The sequence below is a fragment of the Physeter macrocephalus genome, chromosome 11 (genome assembly GCF_002837175.3).
Source record: "Physeter macrocephalus isolate SW-GA chromosome 11, ASM283717v5, whole genome shotgun sequence".
NCBI lineage: Eukaryota > Metazoa > Chordata > Mammalia > Artiodactyla > Physeteridae > Physeter > Physeter macrocephalus.
In genome coordinates, this window is record NC_041224.1 from 153,185,338 (window position 1) to 153,209,778 (window position 24,441).

The following is a 24,441-nucleotide window of genomic DNA, read 5'->3' on the forward strand; positions in this document are numbered from 1 at the left end:
GGAGACACGGGAATATTGGGATGCTTGTTACGCTGACAATCACTACGGTTCCTGAGCACGTTTTCTGTGAGGCCCTGAGCGCTTCACCCATATCTCCTCATTCAACCTTATACTACATTTGTAGTCTCTCACATACCAACCCCATTTTACAGGCCAGGAAATTGAGACCCAGAGATGCTAGGTAACTTGCCCAAATCACTCAGCTACTCACCCCTATCACTTCATTAAATCCTCACAACTCCAAGAAGCAGGTGCTACTATTATCTCCATTTTACAGATTTAGGAGACTGAGGCAACAGAGGAGCTAAGTAGCTTCCCCAAGGTCACTTGCTCACTAAGTGCAGAACCAGGACGCAAACTCAGGACAGTCTGACTGCAAAGCCTTGAGCAGTCAGAATTCCCATCCTCTACTGTTGCCCCTAGGATCTCCTCCTCCAACTCCTTAGCCTTCCAGCTTCGCTGACACCACATGTGGGTGCCAACCCAGCTCCCCTCAGCTGCCCAGATAATGGGCAAATTAGAGCAAGTAGCGTAATTGCAGCTATCACCCCAGACTCCTATGTTCACACTCCCCTCCAGCTCAAGTCTCTCAAGAGGCAGCCAGGGCTTCCCTGGTGGCGCAGTGGTTAAGAATCCGCCTGCCAATGCGGGGGACACGGTTCGAGCCCTGGTCCGGGAAGATCTCACATGCCTCGGAGCAGCTAAGCCCACGAGCCTGCACTCTAGAGCCCGCGAGCCACAACTACTGAGCCCGCGTGCCACAGCTACTGAAGCCCGCGTGCCTAGAGCCCGTGCTCCACAACAAGAGAAGCCACCGCTATGAGAAGCCCGCACACCGCAACGAAGAGTAGCCCCTGCTCGCCGCAACTAGAGAAAGCCCACGCGCAACACTGAAGACCCAACACAGCCAAAAATAAAATAAATAAAATAAATTTTTTAAAAAGATGATGAGATAGACCAGAAAATGCTTTCAAAACAAACAAACAAAAAGAGGCAGCCAGGCCCAGCATCGGGGCGTGAGCTCCCCTCCCCGCTGCTCCGTCTACTCCATGGGGCAAGCTGCCGCTGAGGCCCCCCTGTGTGGTCTGCCTTGGGGCTCCAGCCAGTGGCAGAGCCCTTGACACCTCACACTCTCCTGGGGCTGGACTCTTGAGACCCCCACCCTGTGTGCATCTCCAGAGAGGACAGCATCATCCGGGGTGAGGGTAGGATGGGCTCTACCTCCAAGGATAGCCAAGAGCAGCCAGAGAGGGAGCTGGTGGCTCCGCAGCCCCAGGACAGTGGCTACAAGAACATGGCAAGGTTTATTTTTAGACCTTTGTAAGTCCCACACCGGTCACATGGGTAGCACCCTAGCCTCCTCCAGGTCATTCTCTGGTAATGAGTAGCAGTAAACTCCTAGCCAAGGAAAGGGCTGCTGGGGTCTTTGGGGCCAGAGAAGAAGGTGCAGCAGATGAGAAATAAAACATGGCAACACCTGGTGTGCAGGGAAAATGGGGCAGTTCCAGGGGCCTGGTCTGGAAAAGTGAGCCCGGGGGGACTTCATGGTCAAAAGGCCTTGAGTTGCTCACACACACACACACACACACACACACACACAAACACACACACACACACACACACACACACACACACAGAGTTTCCCCGGGGATGTCACAATGGAAAGGCCTGTACCCCAGGCCTACGGGGCTCACGCTCTCCCCAAACACACACCCTTCACAATCAACACCACCTGCCAAGCTACCAAGGCCACCACCTCCTCCTCCGCTGTCTCTTTCCAAAACAAATTACATAGTTCCACCTCCCTCCTTCCCTCCCCGCCCCCCACCCCTGCACACGCACCAGCCTGCAGTCCCCTCCCCTCGCCCTCATTACTCAGAGTTGACCCCAAGAGGGAGCTGTGCGGCACTGGCAGTCACCCCGAGGCACTGACAGGCCTCCCCTCCTGCCCACGTTGAGGGTGGTCACCCTCAGCTGCCCGCGCCCCCCCATCCCCGCTTGGAGAAGCCGGGGACAGCTTGACGTGTGCAGCCCGCAGCCCTGTCACAGGCGCCTGGGAGCAGGTGAAAGCAAGTCAAGCAGAATGACAAGAGGCAACAGCAGACTCAGGGAGGGGGTTCTGGGAGACTAAAAATACCACCCAGGAGAAGAGGAGGAGGAGCTGGAGCTGGGAGAAGCCAGCGGGAAGCGGGGGCCCGGCCGAGAGCCAGGGTTTAATCGCACTCTGCAGGGCTGCCGGCAGGGTGGCTGCTGCCCCCACTCTCCCTGCACCTCAGTTTCCTCAACTGCAAAATGGGGATCGTGGCTATAGGGCATTGAGGGGACAGGCGAGGGACGCCTCCTGTGGCTGGAGCACACTGCTCGTCTCCTGGAATGTTTCAAGCTTGGAAACTCAGAATCCTACTTGTCTTTTGCTCAGATGTCACCTCCTCAGAGAAGCCCTCCTGACCAATGCGTGTTCACTCATCCCCTCCATCGGTCTCTTACCCCTACCCTGCTTCATGTCATAGCACTTAGCATTGTCTGACGTTATATTATATATGTGTGAGTGTACTTGTTGGTTTTCCATCTCCCCCACATAAGGGTGGAAAACGTCTATTTGGGTGACCATTATACTTGGAACCTGGCACAGGGCCAGTCACCTAAGCAGCACTTAATAAATGTTTGCTGCACAAATGAATCCATCCATCAGTCGGCTGGTCAGTGAGTTAATCATCTTTGGTTCTTCTTCATTCTCTGTATCCAAGTGCTATTGTGTCTTCCTTCAAAAGCCATCTTAGGCTTTGCATTTCCCTTCTATTCCACATCTTAATCCAGGAGCTCATCAATTAACCCCTGAACTGCTCAAAGAACCTGCCAGCTGGGGTTCTACCTCTGCATTGCCCTACCCAATCCATCCTGCATGAGTCTCAGACCAATCAGACAAAAGGAGTGAAGGACGGGAGCCCATGGTCATCCATTCATTCACTGCCATCCAAAGCCCACTGACATATCCACTGACGACCTAGTGCCAGTCCTACCAGGATCACCTCATGCTGATGCTACGTCCAAGTCTTTGTTTTGATTGATCCTGGTCATGGATCAGCCTCTACTCTGCCCATCCACATCTGGTCCATGCTTTAGCCTTGCTAACATGCCACACCTCCAAGAATCTTCCTCTTGCCACACTGAGGAGTAAAGCATCAGCTTTAAAGTCAGACAGACATAGGTTTAAACACTAGCATGTGTTTTTGGACAAGTTACTTCTCTAAGCGTTAGTTTCCTCAGCTGTAAAATGGGCATAGCAACATCTTTATTGCAGAGTTGTAATGCTAATAAGGGGGTGTGAAACCACAGGGGAGAGAGCTAGGTCTATAGGAAGTACTCAATAAATTATTTCCCCTCCTTGCCCAGTTGATTGTTCTTTCCTCTGAACTCTTATTGCATTTGGTAAGTGCATGGTCAGAAGCCTGCTACTTTCTAATTGTATCATGACTATTAGCATTTTCTCCTCAATTTAATTCCAAGGTCCTTGAGGGCAAAGATGGCACTTCATACTTTATTATGAACCCGTGATCTTTAGCACTATGCTGGGCACACAGCATCCAAAGCTCTTTCACTGAGCTCTTAATTCCTACAGTACCATCTGAGTTTAACCAAGTAATATTATTCCCATTTGGCACTTGATGAAACAGGTTCTGAGAGGGTTCATGATTTGCCCATAGTCACAGAGCCAGTAGAAGGCGGAGGCCCAGGTTTCCAGAATCTGTTACAGAAAACTTTGAAGCTGATGTCCAAAAGAAACCATCCTCCCTCTCTGAGAACTACTCACCCGACTCCACTCCTCCCCATTCCACCTCCCCATTCACACACTGGTGGGCCATGGCCGCCATGACTGCACCACACAGCCCTGCCCTACTGGCCGCCGTTGATTGGCTGGCTCAGGAATAGACATGTGACCCAAGCTGGGCCAATCAGATTCTACCCCCAAGGTACTCTGAATTGGGAAACAGCGACTCTAGTTAGTACAGGTCACTTGGGGGGCCCATAAATTCAGGAACTATGGGGCCACGTGCACAGAGAAGCAGGAGAGGCAATCCTGCAAGAGAAGAATAAAGGAAGGAGAAGTAGAGGCCAGAGCTGCCTGGGTTCCTTACTCTTTCCCAATCCTAAATCCCCGCCACCTTCTTGTTCTTCCTGAATCTTCAAAAATTGCTCAAATATGGGACAATGGCTCAGCAGCTTTTCAAATACTTCCCACTTTTGCTTAAGCTGTTGAGTTTCCTACAACTAAAAGACTCTGAACTAGGACAGACTCAGTCCCAAGCAGAGAGCTAGCTGCTCTATAACTGTTGTTCTCAAATAATGGTCAAGGGATCCTTGGAGGTCCCTGAGACCCTTTCAGGGAGTCTCCAGTGTCAAAACTATTTTTGTAATAGTACTAAAATGTTATTTGAAAGTTTTCACTCTCATCCTCTCACAAGTGCACAGTGGAGTTTTCTAGAGGCTACACGACACAATGATGTCATCACTCTGTGTGCTCGTGTATTCTTAAATTTAACATTTTTCCTCTTTCGATTTCTAATATGGGAAGTATCACTAGTTATAACCCACCAGAACAATAACTTTGGGGGCTCTCAGTAATCTGTAAGTAAAGAATCCCTGAGACCAAAAAAAAATTGAGAACCACTGCTCTACACTCTTGCCATTTAAAGTGAGGTGCTCAGACCAGCAGCACTGGCACCCCTGGGATCTTGTTAACCAAGCAAGATCTCAGTCCCCACCCACCAAACCTACTGCATCAGAATTTGCACTTGAACAAGATCACCAGGTGCTCTATATGCACACTAAAGTTTGAAAGTACTGGACTACACCACAGTGCATCATAAACACTTACTGAATGATAATACGCACATGGATGACTCACAGGAATTTCATGAACTTTAAAGAGCTTTGACTTGTTGGGCTAAAGTTACCACAGATACAATTATTCATTGTTGGGTCTCAGTTTCTCTCACCCCTCAGGGAATCTCCATTGTCAAGGTTCTGAGATTTGTTCCCTTTGCTTGCACCCTCCTAATAATATCTAGCCTTTATTAAGCACTCAGAATTGGTTGTGTATTATTACCCCAATTTTAATGATGAAGAAACTGACGCCCAGCCTACTTATTCAATTTGGTCAGGGTCACAGAGGTTACCTAAACCACCCAAAGTCTAGTAAGCGGTAGAGCTGGGATTTGAACTCACGGCTCAAAGCAGAGACTGTTCTTGTCATTACTACCTTAGCCCTGACTTCCTCAATGAGCACACAGAGCACTTGGGAGTTCTGTGAAACTGCAGACTCTCAATCAGCCCACCTAGGGTGGAGTCTGGTGGGCTCTGCATTTCTAACAAGCTCCCAGGTGACACTGATGCTGCGGCCCAAGGGCCGCATACTGAGACGTACAGCCTCAGACTTCCTCTCAGTCCCGACAACAGAAACGGAGTGACTGTCCTCCAGGAGCCAGTGGCAGCTTGAATACACCTTAAAGGGTAGCTTCACTGAGCCTGTGGGTTAAGCAGCTCCATACCTTATTCCAGCACAGGTAGGCTCACCTGCACTTTCCAGGTCCTTCCATGGCTCCCACCACGGATGTCTACAATGTCACTGCACAATGTAGAGCCGTTTGACTGCCCCTTAGCCAGCCTCGGGTGGGCCCAGAGCTAGTCTAGGTCCCATCCAGCCCCCTCCCTGTGTTCAGGCCTCTTCTCAGCTCCCATAAATCTGAAATATGACTTTCTGCTCTTTTTCCATCATTCAATCATTCATTCAACAAAATGGTCAGTGGTCACATGCTGGGCACTGGGCCACATGTGACCCAGTAGAAAAAGCACAGACCTGTGTTCAAGTCCTAGCTTCTTCCTTACTAGGTTGGGTGTCCTTGAACGAGTCCCTTAACCTCTCTAGGAGTAATAATACCCACGTATGGGAATGAAAGAAGCAGTGCTGTCCAAGAGAAATATAATGGGGGTCACATGTCATTTTAAATTTTCCAGTAGCCACATTTTTAAAAAAGAATAAAAACAGAAACAGGTGCAATTAATTTTAGTAATATATTTTATTTAATCCCATCTATCCAAAGTATTACCATTTCAATATGTAATCAATATAAAAATATTAATGAAATGTTCACCATTCTTTTTCTACTATATCTTTGAAATATGGTGAATATTTTACACCTACACCACATTTCAGTTTGAATTAGCAACATGTCAAGTGCTTGGTAGCCACCCACATGTGGCCAGTGGCTGCTGTAAAGGACAGTGCAGAAATAGCGAATGCAATATAAAGGACCTATCGTCACTATCGATATCGTGTTTATGATATCGCTATCGACCTATCGTATTTATGACGCACTGTGGTACAGTCCAGTAACGTAGCTCTTATTGTGAAGAGCCCATCACACTGCCTGATGTATAGGAAGTACACAGTAAGTACAGATGGCTGTTGCTGTTGTTTCTGCTGGTGTTGTTACAGAGAAGACACCCAGTTCGTATTTGCCAACTACAAGTTCAACGCCTAGATTTCAGATGGGAGTGGAGAAGATGTAAAGACGACCATTCTCCATCGTCTACTCAAGTAAGTTTGGTTTGGGCTGAGACAAGGGTTGGAAGCAGGCCTGGAGGTACACAGCAATTCGAGTTCACAAAAGGCCCAGAAACTCCACATTCTAAAGCCTCCTTTAATGATGGAATAAGATATCCATTATTTTGTAACCCCCAAAGAAGGCATGGGTCCAGGCAAGTTCATCAGGGGCCACTAAGATGATTAGGTGAAAAGGTGACGGGGCACTTTCTAAGGAGACATCTGGCTGACAACACCCAAATCCACTGATCAATTTTACCACCACTGAAAGCAGAACGAGTGGACAGCATACACCTCCAGATGTGAAGCGATAAGAAGCACATATCACACCTAAGAAAGAGTCTAGCCCCACCAAAAAATATTTACACACACGCACAAATATCCCGAATCTAATCAAGTCTCTCATCAGACCACCAGTTTTCAGGCGATAAAGAGGACTGAGGGACACATTAAACACCACCAGTCTGCCAAATCTAGAATATGAGAAATTCCACAAGACCAACCACCCAAGTTCTTCAACAAATAAATGTCATGGAGAAAAAAAAAATATGCATGTGGTAGGGAGCAGCAAGGAAGAAGTATGTTATAGAATACAAGAGACCTAAGTTTCAAATAAACCAACTATAAAAAGGCATTTTTGAGGAAATCGGGGGAAAGGATCAGGGACTGGACAGTAGATATTAGAATAGTTATTTTTATTGGGTATGATAATGATACCTGTTAGAGATATACTTTGAGGTATGTACAGGTTAAATGAGAAAATGTCTAGGGGCTCGCATGCAAATATTCCACACACACACACACACACACACACAAACCCCACAAACATACAAACCAACCAAAAGTGAGAGTAGAGAAAAGATTAAACAACAGTGTCTAAACACTGATCACGGCTGAAGCTGAGCTGTGACTCTACAAGGTGTGCAGCATCAGAGGACCGCCCTGTCCAGACTGAGAAATTCCAGCTCCTGTCCAAGTCGGAGCATCTTAGCTCAGCATGGGCACTGCTAGGCCGCTTGCACCAGTCACCTAGGAACTTGCTTATAATACAGCTCTCCAGGCCCTATCCCAGACTTCCTAAATCAGAACTCCTGGGAGTGGGTCCTGCAAATTTGCACTTCGATAGGCTCTCGTGGTGTTTCTGATGTGTACTCAGACACAAGGACCACGGGAATAGAGAGGCTTGCCATAATTATCACTGGACCCAAGCTCAGAGGGCAGCCAGGACTAGCCTCTCGTCCACAGGAGGGGTAAAGCATCCCGTCTAGAGCCTGAAGGAGCCAGACAGGCCTCAGAGAGTTAATTCTCCAGATGGAAAGCAGCAGTTCATCCCCGCAGGTCCCGCTGCATCTGGTTAGTGTCAGATACTCCTGCAGACCCCTGAAGGTAATCACAGAAAACCACTTTGGGCTTGAACGTGAGGACTCTGGAGGACCACCCCGAATGCCAGAGAGCACCACGCAGGTTTGGCTCCCTCCCCTTAAGAGTCATCCTCGTATTTTTATTCCTTCCACCATGGATTTCCCCTCTGCCATCCCCCAGGCATCTGGACTTTTCTTGTCACATTCCAGGCCCACACGCCTCCAAAGCCCCTGCCACACTGGCTTGGGAACCATCACCTGCGGCCCCCAAGCTTTCCCAGTTTGCTCCCACTCTCTGCCTAGTGAAACGTACCCCAAAGCAGGTGTCCTGACCCTGTCATTCTGGGGCAGCCCCAGGGACAGGACACTTTCCGCCTTATTCTATGACTGAGGAATGGGGACAGCGGTCACATTCTCCTCATCCTCCACCCTCACCCACACCTCAACCTCCACCTTCCCCAGACCCTTACCACCCCCTCGGGGCACCGTCTGCCTTTTCTCTCCCTCTTGCCGGCTCTAAACTTTTGCAGGCTATCACTTGAGAACCAGAACTCTTCTGGAGGTTTCCTCTCTGGGTGTCCTGCAAGGAAGACCATGGCTACACCCTCTATCTAGCTGCAGTGGGACTTTGAATCTAGGGAACAGTTGTTTGCCAGGCCCCGGCCTCCCTGATCTCTTTCCTCCCTCACGGCTTACCCGTCCTCTGGTCCGATTCTTCCGCTTGGGAATATCTTCTTCTAAATCCTCTTCTTCATTTCCTTCTTCTACATTTTCATCATTTTCCAAAACCCTCTGAAATGACAAGAAAATAGAAGTGTTGAGAAATAAAATGCAAAGGAGAAAACCATCAGAGGGTAATTTGGAGGGTGTTCTGTTTGGGTGTTTTTTTTTAACACAGTGAAGATACTGCCATGGCTTGGGAAGCTAGGCCTCCAAAATGCTGGCCAGGAATTGGAGCTCTTGGCGGTACCAACTCTCTCTCCTGGGACGCTTCCAGCCAACTCCTCCTAGAACACCGACTTTTTCAACTCTTTTTGCCCAAGAAATGTTTTCTAAAAAGAGAATACTCTGGTAGGGGTACCCTTCTATGTGGGCCCAAGATGTCTGGTCAAAACTTACTTTAATGTAATTTTCCTTTTGTTCCTAAAGGGCCACCTCAAATACATGAAAATATGTTTCTCCTTTCCCTGGCATTCTGGAATCCTGCCCTGTTTGATGAAAACAAGTAACTTCCTGTCCATCTGACCAGAATTTGACATGAATGTGTTATTCATAATCTTCCATTGTTATTTTTTTAAGAGTAATGGATTTTCGTTACAGGACATTACTTGTAATGGAGCTTAAAGATCATAAATTAAAAAAAAAAAAAAAAAAGATCATACATTTAATTCTCTCTCTCCAACAGCCCCGTGAGTCACACTGCAGCAGAGAATCCAATTTCCATTTTACAGGTAAATAAACTGACGCTGAAAACCGTTTCGACTGCTCAGGATCATATAGCAGAATCCATGACCAAAGCAAGGTCAGGTTCATCAGCTCAGAGTTTCCCATTTCTCTCTCAGTCCTTGTGTCTGAGAATTCCAAGGCATACTGCAGTACTTCCTATAGGACCTGAGCACCTCATTTGCTTTGGCGGAGGGGAGGAAAGGGGAACTAAGGTACGTATCTCTAGGTTTAAGGGAGGGATAAGAGACCATGGCAGAGGACCCAGCCCCCCCGAGTGGAAGTGGGATACAGGGAAGGGGAGCCCATGGATTCCATGTCAGGAGCCTGGGGGCTTCTTTATAAGCTCACTATGTGACCTTGGGTGAGTCATCATAGCTTCATGCCTCAGTTTCCCCAATTATAAAATAGGAACTCATTCATTCAATCAACAAACATTTGTCCAGGGCTGACTACATGGCAGGTACTGTGCTAGATAAGCCAAAAAATGGCTACAGTCCTGGCCCCAAGTGGACTCTACAGTCTAATGAAGGAAGGACAGATTCAAACAACATACATAACCATGTAATTACAACTGCTATGAAAACAGTGACAGGCAAGTTCAAGGTGCTATGAGAGGTTGTTAGAAGGGACCTTTCCGAATCTGAGGTCAGGTAAGGCTTACCCGTGGAAGTGAACTAAGGAAGTTTAGATGTAAAGGATAGACAGAGACTAACCTTGGGAACAAGGACCAAAGGGAGGAGAGGAGGGAAAGTATTCTACTCAAAGGGAACAGCATGGGCAAACTCCCTGAAGCAGGGAGGGGAATATGGCTTGTCCAGAGAGCATGAAGAGGCCAATGGGACCAGAGCTCAGGGGCTCAGGAAGAGACTGGCCTAAGATGAAGCTAGAAAGGTAGGTGGGCACCAAGTTATACAGGACAACAGCATCCACCCATCCTTGTGGTAATAGTGCGACAATCACACAAGCTATGAAAAGACCTAGAAAGCGGGACTTCCCTCGTGGCGCAGTAGTTAAGAATCCGCCTGCCAATGCAGGGGACATGGGTTCAAGCCCTGGTCTGGGAAGATCCCACATGCCACGGAGCAGCTAAGCCTGTGCACCACAACTACTGAGCCTGTGCTCTAGAGCCCTCGAGCCACAACTACTGAGCCCGCGCGCCACAGCTACTGAAGCCCGTGAGCCTACAGCCCGTGCTCTGCAAGAAGAGAAGCCACTGCAATGAGAAGCCCGCGTCCTGCAACAAAGAGTAGCCCCTGCTCACCACAACTAGAGAAAGCCCGCGCACAACAATGAAGACCCAACACAGACAAAAAATAAAAATTAGGGCTTCCCTGGTGGTGCAGTGGTTGAGAGTCTGCCTGCCGATGCAGGGGACACAGGTTCGTGGCCTGGTCCGGGAAGATCCCACATGCCGCGGAGCGACTAGGCCTGTGAGCCATGGCTGCTGAGCCTGCGCATCCGGAGCCTATGATCCGCGACGGGAGAGGCCACAACAGTGAGAGGCCCGCGTACCACAAATAAATAAATAAATAAATAAAAATTAATAAAATTGGTGGTGCAGTGGTTGAGAGTCTGCCTGCCGATGCAGGGGACACAGGTTCGTGGCCTGGTCCGGGAAGATCCCACATGCCGCGGAGCGACTAGGCCCGTGAGCCATGGCTGCTGAGCCTGCGCATCCGGAGCCTGTGCTCCGCGACGGGAGAGGCCACAACAGTGAGAGGCCCGCGTACCACAAATAAATAAATGAATAAATAAAAATTAATAAAATTGGAAAACAAACCATTCATGCTGCTAAATAATTTTTTTTAAAAAAGACTTAGAAAGCAGCATGCAAGGTACTGACTTCTGGTATCACCATCACTGTTCCAGTGGCCTCCTGGATAATGCCCTGGGTCTGTCCTCAAAGCAGGAAGCCCAGCGGTGAGTTTCCAGTGACCTTCTCCCATTGCCTTCTTGTCAGAGAGCTCCATTCCCATCGCAGGGGTCAGGATATTGCTAATTGCCAAATCCTCCCAAAGAACTCAAAATAGGTCTAGTAAATTCTTCTCTGGCTCCTCTACCAGGTTTATATGGGAAGCCATCAGCTGATAGCACTTAGGCTCTCTGGGCCAACCTTAGCCACCTAACAGAGAAGCAATGGCATCTGCCAGACACGACCTCTGGCCCACAGCTAGGAAACGCTGGCCCGGGTCCACAGAAAGCGTCCTAGCCTTCCTGCGCCTTGGCTTCCTGAACCGAAGGGGGGAACACTAGTGAGACAACGACAAGTCAGACGCTCTGCAGTCTTTGGTGAAAAGATGTAGCATAAATACCAGGTGTCGTTCTTACGACAACTGTTGCTGTTTGTATAGCCACCTTGCAAACTCTCTGGGTGTTGAAGTCATTTAATCATGGTAAGTTCCAAGTGTCTCGAATTTAAAGATCATTGACTCTGGCATCTCAGCACAATTCTGATGCCACTCTCATTTTTTATTATGAAGGTATTTATTACCTGCAATATGGACTCTGGGTTGGAAGGTGAAAGCTGGTGAAGGCAGCTGCACCAGTCCCTAGACGTGCCGCACAGCTTCAACATCCCAGAGAAAACGGACTTCTCCCTCCCTCTCCCCAGTGGCTTCCCTGTGTCTCTAGAACCTCTGGTCCGAGCCCCAGGCCTCACATGGGACAGCAGCATTTCCTGTGTTTCTGCATTTCCTGCGACATGGCCCTGACACCAGAAGCCTCTCTACACGGCTCGGGAGAAGCCAGGAGTTCCTAACAAACAAAGCCCGTATTCAGGGCTCGGGAAGCAGAGGGAACATCCTGTATCAGGAATGAAGGGCAGGGCTGCCCAACTAGAGATGTAGCTCATCCCCCGTGACACACTTGCATTCCCTATCCAAGGACATTATCTGGAAAATAAACACATTTTAAAACAACTTTGCTCCCTGTTACTCTAACCAGTCTTTACGGTGATCCTTTGTGGTTGTGCTTTTATAAAAAAGAAGGAATTCTTCTTTTTTTTTTTTTTTTTTTTTTGCGTATCAGAGGAATTCCTCTTTAAAGGTTCCATTACCTCCAGCTGGAAGAGTGCAAAATTCTCCTATTTCCCTCCTTGCGCTGCTGGCCCTGCATCTAGTCTCCTTTCCATGCAGCATCCAGAGGGGTCTTAAGGAAACAGAAATTCACTGCCCTGGTTAAAATCCTCCAGATGGCTTCCTTTTTCATGTCCCATGAATCCAAGAGCCTCCTGCAGGTTGGCCCTGCCCACCTTTCCAAGTGCCTCCCCGGCCCTTCCCTCCCTGGCACCCTGCTCCAGCCACACCAGCCTCTGTCTGCTCTTTGCACACAATGAGCTCAGAACTATCGCGATGCCTTCAAGAGCACTGTTCCTCTGCCCAGAAAGCCCTTCCCAGGTTCCTCACTTTGCTGGCTCCTTCTCATCTCACAGGACTGGGGTATAGCCCTTGTCTCCCCTAGGATGCTACCTAGAATCTGTCCCTCCTCTTATACTGAGCCTTCATACTCTGTTCTTTTCATGGCATTTATCCTGAAATGCAGTTATTTTACCTGTTTGTTTACTTGCTTTCTGTCTGTATGTCATGCTACAAAATAAGTAAGAGCAGAGGGGACAGGTCTCTCTTGGTTTCCCTGTTACCCCAGAGCCCAGCACAATGCCTGCTCAGAGGAGGCACTCAATAAACTTTGATGGAATGAATGAATGAATGGAAAAATGAACAAAACAGTCCATTTGTTACATGTGCACTTTATTTTAATAATCAAAGCTAATAAAAGCATGTAAACTCATCTGGCTTTTGGTCCTGGTTTCGACCTCTAGCACAGCAGGTGGTAGGCCCATGCTTTGCATATCGTAGACATTCTGGTTACATCGGGGATGATGATGATGATGATGATTCGACAATGACAACGCGTATACTGGCCCGATGCTGCCTGAGAAGGACTCGAACCCACCGCCAGCTCGAAAAGGAGGGGGCTGCCTGTCTCTAGAGCGTCAAGGCTTCTGGGCAATGGTTCTGTCCCTCTCATTGACTCAGTCAAATTACCCCAGCTGAGCAAAAATACTCTTAACAGGCAATACAGATGGGACAGACGGTGACTTCAAAGATCTAAAATTCCAAAAATGGGGGATAATACATGAATAGCAAAAAAAAAAAAAAAAAAAAAAGAAGAAGAAGAAAAAGAAAGTACTAGGTGCCCTAAATGCCAGCGGTAAAAAGAGAACTAGGGGGTGGGGGGTGATCAAGAAAGGCTTCATGGGGAAGGTGGTATCAGGGCTGAGCCTAATAGGTGGGTGGAATTTGTACACGTGGTGATGGAAGAAAAGGCACGCCAGATAAAGGGCACAGCATGACCAGAGGCACGGAGGGAAGGAGGCTGCAGAACAGAGGGAGTAAAGGAATCGTGGGAAATAAGCCTGAAAACTAGGTTAGGAGCGGAGAGAGGAGGCCCAAGAAGATCACACTCATCACTTTAGATTTATTTAGCGAGAAACAAAAGTGTTTTAGCCAAGTTTTTTAAACAACGGCATGGCACAGGCAGCATTGTGTTTTGGGATGAAAGGTCAGCTATCAAAGTAGGACACGGTAGAGAGGGGACAGACTGGGGATGGGCAACTCACAGGAATCTGTTCACTCGTGCATCCACGCAATACATATTTATTGTGCACCTACTATGTGCAGGCACTGTTTAGGTCTTGAGATACAAAGGGGTGCAAGCAAGAGAGACAAAGATTCCTGTCCTTGAGGAGTTTACATTCTACTAGAAGAAAACAGAAAATAAACAATAGCATCATAAATCAGTAAATTATAAAGTATGTTAGATGCTGGTAAAACCTATGGGGGAAAAGAAGAAGAAAAGGAAAACAGAGTAAGAGAACTGGGAGTGCTGCGGGGCGGAGAGAGCACAGGATGTGGTATTACATTCAGTGGTCAGGGTAAACTTCACAGAGAAGAAGAGACTGGAGCCAAAACTTGGAAGAAGGTGAGGGTGAGAGCCCAGCGTATGGGGAGAGGGCCGTGAGGCAGAGGAAGCAGCCAGAGCACAGCCGGAGGTGGAGCGCGCCTGGTGTGCATGTGAGAAGCCGAAGGTCCGTGTGCCTGGAGCTGAGTCAGCCAGGAAGAGAGGAAGCAGCGAATCAGAGAGAGGTGAGAGGGCCGCGACTTTTTCTCGGGAGAACAGGGGCCAGTGCAGGGTTGAGCACAGGAAAAGCTCCCTCTCAGCCCTGAGCAGGGGACTACTTGGAAAGCAATCGCAACCGTTCAGACAGGAGATGTGAGTGCCTTGGACCAGGGCAGCAGCGGTGGGTGTGGTGAGAAGGGGCCACTCTCTGGATTTGTGTTGAGGGCACAGTGGACAGGGTTCCTGATGAATGGATATTGGGTGTGAGAGAAAGACAGGGGTCAAAGACAACTCCAAGGTGTGTCAGACATATAAAGGTTTCAGTCAATAAGGATCTTTACTAGGGCTGTAGGTCTGACAAGTAGAGGAGGGAACAAATATAAGCCATGTTGTGACAACCAAACTTAAAAGACTGGACCATTCATCTGAACGCAGGAATGGCGGAGAAGGAGGCCACATTCACTGACTCATTCAATGCCTTTATTGAGACCAGACTCTGCTGGGCACATGCACGGCCCCGAGGGTACAACAGTGAACACGAAGGCACGGTCTCTGACTCGACGGAACCCACACCCTGTGGTACTGACGAAGCAAACCAAACATTTTACTGGTAGTCATTTAATTACGGTGTTAATAAAGTAATATGTAAATATTAGATTGCATATAAAATTAATAACTATGTAATTGTATAATATATGTATAACACAAAATATATAATTTAATATAAAGTATTAACGTAATACAAATGTAATTTAATTTTAATAATTTCATTATGTTTAGTTATTAAACACTACGCTTTCATATTTGTATTCATTAATATTATTACAAGCTTCTGTGCCAACTGTTGGATTCAACAATGGGGACTCAAGACACATAAATAAGACACCGTCAGAGCGCACCATCGTAATCCTGTGTGGTGGCAGCCTTAGCCATGCTGTGCACAGAGGGCGGTGAACACATGGGGACGGGAGCCACCAACCTGCCTGGGGGATGACTTCTAAACTGGCCTTGAAGGAGAGGTGGGTGGTGCTGGGGAAGGACAAGACAGCCGGTGAACTAGAGCTGAGGAGGGGGTGTGAGGCTGGGGTGCGGTGGGGATCCCTGCGGGGGCTGGCTGCCCCAGACAACCGAGCTTTCCAAGCCGGGGCTGCGGCTGCTGGCTCCCGGGGGCGGGGAGGAGGACGCGGTCAGTCTCGCTCACCACTGTGTCCCCAGGACCTCGCACGGTGCCTGGCGCACAGTAGGCTCCAAAACTACGTTTTGAGTGGACTAACAGGGAGACCAAGGCCAGCTTCCCCGTTGTGGTGGGAAGTCGAGACGCAGCCCTGGCCCTTGAGAGGACGACCAGAGCTGGGGCTGGAGTTCTGGAAGCACTACGGTGATGCCTGGGGGCCACCCCCAACCCGTCCCGCAAGCACAGAAATACCTGTATTTCCTGGATGTTTTCCTCCTCCCTGGTGTCCAGCTTCTTCTCGATCCCCTCGCCACGGAGCAAGGCTTCCAAGGTGGTGCTTTCTGAGGTGAACCCATCTTTCTTCAGAGGCAGCTCCACTTCTGCAAAACAAGGACAGAAAAGCAGGGTCAGGCCACTGGAAATAGGAGAGACAGGAGGGACAGGAAGGGTGGCCCTTGGGGGCATGCGGGAACCGCAGCCCCCGGCAGGGATCCAACATGCCTGCGATCCCTCCTCCAGGCCGAACAGGAACACTGGAGTTCAGCTTTTCCATCTCCAGTTCACAGTCCCAGAGCCAGAGCCCAGCCCTGCCTGCTCCCTCAGAGACGGCGGAGACAGGGCAGAAGGGGCGCCAGAAGAACACGGGGTCAGACGGCCTGCGTCTCTGTCCTGCTTCTGCCACCCTCCGGCTCTGTGACTTTGGGCGAGGTGCTCAAGGATCCCCAAGCCCTTTTGCACATCTACAAAGTGAGGGTGACAATGCCCAGCACCCCACCAGGCCATTTTGTGGAGCATAAATGTGTTCCTTTACATTCAAGCGCTTTGAAAACTCTAAAGCGGTGCACCAATGTCAGCCTCAAGTTTTATTATCCTCTCCCTCTATGCCAACTCTTGTCTGCCAACTCCATGACCTCTCCCCGGCCATGCTGGCTGCCCAGCTCCAGTCTGCTCCATGAAAAGCTATTTCAACCTCAGAGAGGCTGTTCTTATCAACTCACCAGGGAAGTAAAGGCCTCTGAAGCCCAGTGAAGAAAAAGAACAAGAGCAGATGCCTAACAGGCCCCTGATCAGCAGCTGGGAGCTGCAGTGCCCGCACACTGGGCCGTTTGTTCTGAAGACATCAGAGTCTGATTGGCTTCGTGGGGCTTGAGATCATGGGGCCACCTGAGCAGTGGCAGCCAGTGCCGGCCCTGCCCATGAGAGAAATCGGAGAGAGAAACTGAACCCCTTTCTTAAGAATTCCCCCAACTCCTAACCCAAAGGAGGGTGGTTGAGGGTCTTTTGGTTTGTTTTTTTTTTTGTTTTGTTTTGTTTTGTTTGCAGTATGCGGGCCTCTCACTGTCGTGGCCTCTCCCGTTGCGGAGCACAGGCTCCAGACACGCAGGCTCAGCGGCCATGGCTCACAGGCCCAGCTGCTCCACAGCACGTGGGATCCTCCCGGACCGGGGCACGAACCCGTGTCCCCTGCACTGGCAGGCGGGCTCTCAACCACTGCGCCACCAGGGAAGCCCTTTTGGTTTGTTTTTGGGGTTTTATTTTTCTGTTTTTTTCATTAAAAACAGAAACCTCAGGTACAGGCGATCATACTTGGATTTACTACAAAATATTCCTCCAACCTCTCCCCAGACCCTGCACTTCATACCCCTTGCGATTAGATGCGTAGGCCCTACCCTGTATCAGGTAAGATGGGTGCAAGACCATGAGGGGGTGGTGGCGGAGCAAACAGTCAGGGGAACGAATGGCCTATCTGTATGGAGTTTACAGAGGTGTGGACAGGAATTAGGGGACAAGGAATGGGGAAGCACCAGGGCAGTTAACAGTGGGGGGTCATGAGCCCTGCTATCCCTGGAGGGAAAGAGAGAGTGTGTTTGCAAGACCTGGAGAGAGCCATGGAGAGCTCTCGGGCCAGAGAACCCAGGTACACACACCCAACCTCCCTCTCCTTGCCCTGTCTTCCTGCTCTGCCCTCCCACTGGCCAAGCTCAACCAGAAGCCAGAGGGCAAGGGAGCCTCACTGATGCAGCCACTGAGGTCAGCTTCCTGGGGCACAGGGCAGCATAAAGAAGGGCAAAAGGCTGATCTGGGGGAACAGACAGAAATAACGAGCACAATCAGCCCGCGTTCCACTGGCCTTTATTCAAATGGGGCTTCACATTCCCTTCCTATCTCCTCCACCACAGCCAGATGCAGGCTGGCCAGCCCATAAGAAAGGGTGCTCAGGCAGCCCATTAAAACTGAAGGAACTCACACCCGTGTATGACCAGCCCCCAGGAGATGATGGTGGGAAGGAGAAACAGTATCTAAAGTCCCTTGAAAGACAAGGTCTTTGGGATTTTCTTACCAAAAAAGGCAAGCAGAGGATCCACCTCCATCAAGAAGTACTACCCCCAAATCAACCACCTCTGAAACTCATTCACCCACTTATTCACTCAACAAATATTTACTGAGCACTTGCTATGTGACAACCACCATGTTAGAACTAGGTATATAGGAGGTGAACCAAATAGCGACCAACCCGGCCTTTAGATGGTTGACAATCTAAAGTGACAGAATTGGGAGATTGGGATGGACATATATACACCAATATGTATAAAATGGATAACTAATAAGAACCCGCTGTATAAAAAATAAATAAAATTCAAAAAAAATAGACAGACATTAAATGCTAAGTACAAAATAAATATGCAATTACAAAATGTCATAAGTGCAACAGAGAAAAGCAACAGGGTAAAATGTGAAGAAAGAATACAGTGTGTGTGGGGGGGGTGGGGGGTATCTACTTTAGATCGGGGGTCAAGGAAGGGCTGTGTGGTCAGGTTACATCACACAGAAAAATAGCCAACTGTCTGCTTTGGTGAGTTCAGAGTGTGCAGCTCCAGAGCCTGCTCCAATGACATATTAGTCTTTCTCCCAAGTCACAAAAGGCTTCCAAATGTCTAATCTAAAACAATTAAAATATGTTGCCTCGTGCCCTGTCCTCAGCCAAAAGAGAACAGCTGTTCACCATCCCTCAGATTTATAATAATCACATATATATTTTTATTTATGAAGTTCATATTTTAGTATCCCCCTTAGCCTTCTCAATACTAAATAAATCATATTTCCAGAATTGCACAGTATTTTAGAGCTGAAAAGGCCTTACAAATCATCTGCTTTAATCATCTCTTTTTCTTTTTCTTATTTATTTTCTTTTTTTTATTTTGGCCACACCATGCAGCATGGGGGATCTTAGTTCCCCAACCAGGGATCGAACCCTTGCCCCCTGCATTGGGAACATGGAGTCTTAACCACCGGACCACCAGGGAAGTCCTATCATCTCATTTTATAAATGAGTCACCTGAGGCTCAGAAAAGTTAAGTAACTTCACCGAGAGCCACACAGGACAAGAATGCAGCCAAAGGATCCTTCCTAGACACGGTTAAGATCGTGACAAGAGCCCCACTCATTGTATTCTTATTAGTAGTTTGCAGGCTCAGGCTGAGTCCCAACAAGCACTGATATGTTTGTGTACATGCAGAGTGCCTGGCACAGAGTAAACCTTCAAAATGTGTCAGCTGTTACTGCTATGTATCACTTAATCCCCACCGCCACCCAAGTGGTGAGCACAGTTATCATCCCATTTCACGGATGAGGATGCTGCAGCTTAGGGAGGCTTAAACTTGCTCAGTATCAGACACCTGGTAAGGGGCAAAGTCCAGCCTTGACCCCAATCTGCCTCAGAACCCATTCACCTAATCTCTAGGCTGTATGGACTTCACCTTGCCTCGCTCTGGTCCTTCCCTGAAAAGTCGTTTCCCAAACCTTTGTGCATGTTCACTGCCCTCCTAGACCACCTCCACAGTTTTCATATTTCGAGATAAAAGGCAGCCCTTTGCTGAGGCTGAGGGCAGGTGTGTGTCAAGGTCCTGGGCTCTGTTCTATATGAACATCCCCATGGGGTGTTCACTCCGCACAACAGGACTGAACTGTCCGTCACCGGTAAACTCCCTCAGGCTCGCCCCCTACTGCACTCCTTCCTCCCCTGCTAACTACTCCTCCATCCTGCTTTCCCATCATTCAGTCTGCCCTGTTGGTCCTCTGGTCCCGATCCTCTGAGATGGGCCCAGGGTCGGAAACATGAGGGAGAAGAGAAGCAAAATGCGAAGAGTGAAATGGGCTCTCCTACACGCGAAGAGCTAGAAGGGACCCCCAACAGCATCTGGAGTCCAGTCACTTAACGAGGAAAGTAGAGCACAGAGAGACACAGAGACTTTCCCAGGGTCACAGAGAAATTTAGTGGCATTATCCTTGCTTAATTACCAAAATGTTTAATTGGCTCATGGAAGTTCTGCTTTCAGAAACGCCTGGAGTCAAACCCTGGCCTTGCCATGTATTAGCCAAGGGACCACGGGCTGGTTACCTAAACCTCTAAGTCTGTTTCCTTATATGTTAAATGGGGATGATCGTAGTATCTATTTCATACTGTTGGTGTGAGAATTAAACATGGTAATACACTGCATAAAGAAACTCTGAAGAGATCCCCACAAAAACTAGTGTGAGAAACAGAGTGGAAAAGGAGGCTTACCAAATTTTGCTTCGCTTTTTTTTCTATTCAAAACAAGATTCAAGGGCTTCCCTAGTGGCGCAGTGGTTGAGAGTCCGCCTGCCGATGCAGGGGACGCGGGTTCGTGCCCCGGTCCGGGAGGATCCCACATGCCGCGGAGCGGCTGGGCCCATGAGCCATGGCTGCTGAGCCTGTGCGTCCGGAGCCTGTGCTCCGCAACGGGAGAGGCCACAACAGTGAGAGGCCCGCGTACCACAAAAAAAAAAAAACAAAAAAAAACCAAGATTCAAAATCAGATCATAAAAAAATTTTTTTTAAAATTAGATCATATAGTAAAGAGCCTGGGGTGTTCTAAGTGTCCTATAAATGCTACATGTTATTATTATCAGAGTTTGAATGATTCTGATTTAATGGCACAGCAACGCTGTCCAGTAGAAATATAATGCAAGCCATTCATGTAATTTTAAACTTTTTAGTAGCCACGTCAATAAAAGTAAAGAGCAACAGGTACAATTAATCTTAATATATATTTTATCTAACCCAATATATCCAAAACATTATCACTTCAATGTGTAATCAATTTTTTTAAATTATTGCGATATTTTACATTATTTTATTCACATTAAGTCTTTGAAATCTAGTGAGTATTTTACACTTACAGTGCATCTCAATTCAGATTAGCTGCATTTCAAGTGCTCCATGGCCACACGTGGCTGGTGGCTACCGTATTAAACACTACAGGTTTACATAATTAAAAGCAACATTTGCTATGATTTGGCTTCTAAAAAATGGAAGGACGTTAAATATGCTCTTAGTATTGTCTACCTGATACCCGGCTGAGCACCATTCCAGAACAACATTCTAGCTGACCCCTGGCAAACCCTGGTTTCAAAGCACTATGGGTAAAGCCTGCAAGGTCAGAGTGACAGGCTAACCAGTGCCTTCCCAACAAAGCAACAGAGGGTACATTCTCTGGCTCCAGACCACAGGAGGTCCCAGAGGGAAGGAAAAATAAGGTAACAGGTCCAAGCTCTTGCACAATGCACGTCCTAGACACGCTCCCTATGGAGCCCTTAGGGATTTCATTGATTCGGTTTTATTCTAATACAGCTCATCTGGATATAAGATTTAATAATTCTTTAAAAGCGTATTCATTTTGACCCTCGCACAAATTCGGGGACCGCATGACCTGACAGGAGCCATCAAACACTTAATATTAAAAGAAAATGGTCTAAAACCCACATACATAGTTCATCTTTAAATTAGCCTGATTTTATACACATGGATACAAACCCACGGATCGGTACTCTCTCCGGAGCGGCAGCAGCTGTCACCCAAGCCAGCCACCTCCCCGGGCCCCCGTACGCAGCACTGCCTGCACTTCTAATTGGGAACAGAGATACTCCTTGGGTGACTTCCAGCACGATCCATCACACCAGAGACAGCTTCTGTGCAAGCTGAAGCAAATCAGTTTCCAAATAAGAAAAAACCTCTCAGACAAACAAGGACTGAAGCATAGAAAGTCTTGGAAGGAAGGAAGGAAGGCAGGCAGGAAAGAAGGAAGGAAGGCAGTCAGGAAAGAAGGAAGGAAGGAAGGAAGGAAAGAAGGAAGGAAGGGAGGAAAGGAAAGCACAAATAAAAGCAAAGCAAAAAAAAGAAAAAAATCACCAGTGAAAAGCAATGGCTTCTCCCCAGGGCTGTGGACAGGGCAGCCATCCTCTCGAGTGGAGATCAAAGTCACAGGCTTTTGACACAGGTGCCCCAAGCCTGCCACCCAATGCACCAAATGCAAGGCTTCCACTGGGTTGCTGGAACCACTGAGCTCATTAACAGGATGCAGGCAAGACGAGGCTGAAAGTGCAACATGGGAGCACGGTGAGTAATTAAATCCCAGGTCATTTAAAAATGCAAACGCTTGGATGTCACAGGCTCACGGAGCCTCTGACTCCTCGTGCATTTTTTGCCTCAGGATGGAGGACTGGGAACCTGCAAGTCATATATGGATTACAATAAAATATGCCATATAAAAAAACAGATTAAGACAGTTCTTCTTTGGGGACATATACAAAGAGAGGAGCTGTCTGTTAGCTGTCGAGTTTGCAAGAGATACCATCTTTGGGGAGGCTGTGCTCTACCAACAGACAGACTGCCCCCAGGGAAATCGTGGTGAAACACCCTGACAAGGCACATCCATCCGTCCATCCATCACAGGCGCTCTCTGACGCAGGAGCCTGGAGATAGAGTTATGGTGCAAAGGAGGTAGAAACCCCACAGACAATGGCAGACGATCCTCCTGCTACATCATGAGTGCTCAGATTTTTTTTTTCCACCTGACGCTAGTTTTTCTTTAAAAATACAAATGTGCAGTTTTCTCTTCTGGCCACTTATTATTTTGAGGAGTTAATCTCATCACATTTCCTCGGGTTTATACATCAACTTACTCCAAGGAGCAAGAAGCTTAAGAATCATTTTTCATTTATGCCCAACAGGCTCTCGGGCTCATGGGGAAGGAGAGGGCTATTGTTATCTCTCACCCTACGGAGGAAGAGATTGGAGGGGACCAAAGCCCTGATTTCCTGAGATGGTGGCAGGCCCAGGAATCCATCTGTGCATTCCTCAGGGGTGCCATTTTCTTGGCTGCGTTTGACTCCCTGCTTTGTGATTCATAAAGCTCAAAATAGATGAGGTTCACAATGAGGACCCATCACCCAGGCTGCACCCTGCAGGCCCTTGTTACTGCTTCTTTTAGAAGCCCAAGAAATGCACACAACAGGAGGACTGATCATGGCCCCAAGAGCCCTGTGGTCCCCACTCTCTGCTGTGCCCACCCACTCACCCCTAAGCCAGCATGCAATGATGGGCCCCTGGAAGCAGCACCCAGAGGTTGGCACCATAGATAAGCATTCCCTCAGCCCTGAGACACAGAAAAACACCCACACTATCAAAGGAAGCTCACCACTGGGCTGGTCAGCAGACCAAGTCGATACAACTTAGCGGGAAGGTGAGGGAGCGGAAGGACGGTGGGAATGGACTGAGTGGTGAAATGGTCCAAGGGAAAACAGATTGCTGGAAAGTGCAAGAAGCTGTCTGGGGTGAAATCTCAGCTCTTGTACCCTGCACTGCACACTTGGCCTTGATCCCCTCATCTATACAACAAAGCCCACTTTCTGCTGTTTTTACAGGGCCAGATGCGATAATGGATATACAGCATCTGCACAGGGAGGATGCTCGATTCATGTGAGCCCCCCCTTTTCCCCTTGTAAAGTCTCCTTCTCCTTGCACTTCTCAGCAAAACTCTTCACCTTCTGACGCTCTCACACCATCAGACGTGGTGAGACACAGCTCCCTGCAACTGGGCGTGGGCCCAGGGGGCATGGAAGCGAGGAAGCCAAGCCTGGAGCAGTTAAGAGGACAGAGGAGGCTGAGGATGGGACTCAGCTCACAGGCCGAGATGCTGCTCCAATTCCAGGGGGGCCCATGCTGCAGATTTGGAAATCACAGCAGAACCATGTGGAAGAGGCCTTGCTCTACTCATTCATTTTACAAATAATTATTGAGCACTTACTATGTACCAGGCTCTGTTCTAGGTGCTGAGGACACAGCTGTGAACAAGAGACAGAAATTCTTGCCCTCATAGAAGTTATATTCTAGTGAGGGGAAACAAGGCATAAACAAGCAAGACCCATAGTATGGCAAGATAATGGTAATCAATGTTCTGGAGACAAACAGAGAAGAGGAGGGAAGCTGGAGCATCAGGGGTTATGGGAGGGTGGTTCCACTTTTAGATGTGGCCACGAAAGCACAAGCCTGAAGGAGCAGGAAGGGGGCCACACGGCTAATAGGAAAGGACGTCCTAAGCGAAGGAGCCATCGCGCAAAGGCCCTGAAACTGGGGCCTGTCTGCTCAGAGCACAGTGAGCCAAGGAAAGGGTAGGAGCCCAGTTCAGAGAGTTCCGGGGCCTTGAAGGGCTGTGTAGGCCATTGCGAGAATGCTGACTTCTAATTCTGAAGCCATTGGTAGTTTCAAGCAAAGGATGACATTATGATGCCTATATATATTTTTTAAATTTTATTTTATTATTTTTTTATACAGCAGGTTCTTCTTAGTTATCTATTTTATTTTTATTTATTTATTTATTTATTTATTTTTTTTTTTTGGTGGTATGCGGGCCTCCCTCTGCTGTGGCCTCTCCCGT

At 48.3% G+C, this 24,441-nt stretch overlaps 1 protein-coding gene across 8 annotated transcripts in view; it reads right to left on the reverse strand.

Moving 5' to 3' along the window:
* Positions 1-24,441, reverse strand: part of DPF3 (double PHD fingers 3) — a 262,495-nt gene that overhangs the window by 100,028 nt on the left and 138,026 nt on the right. For all 8 annotated transcript variants that reach the window (XR_003682050.2, XM_028496114.1, XM_028496116.2 and 5 more), the window contains exons 4-5: positions 15,956-16,083; positions 8,662-8,757 (exon numbers count right to left, since the gene is read on the reverse strand). Coding sequence is in view for 7 of the 8 variants with exons in the window: in XM_028496114.1 (XP_028351915.1) it covers positions 8,662-8,757; positions 15,956-16,083 (224 nt within the window). In the remaining variant the exon portion in view is untranslated. The remainder of the gene's footprint in view (positions 1-8,661; positions 8,758-15,955; positions 16,084-24,441) is intronic.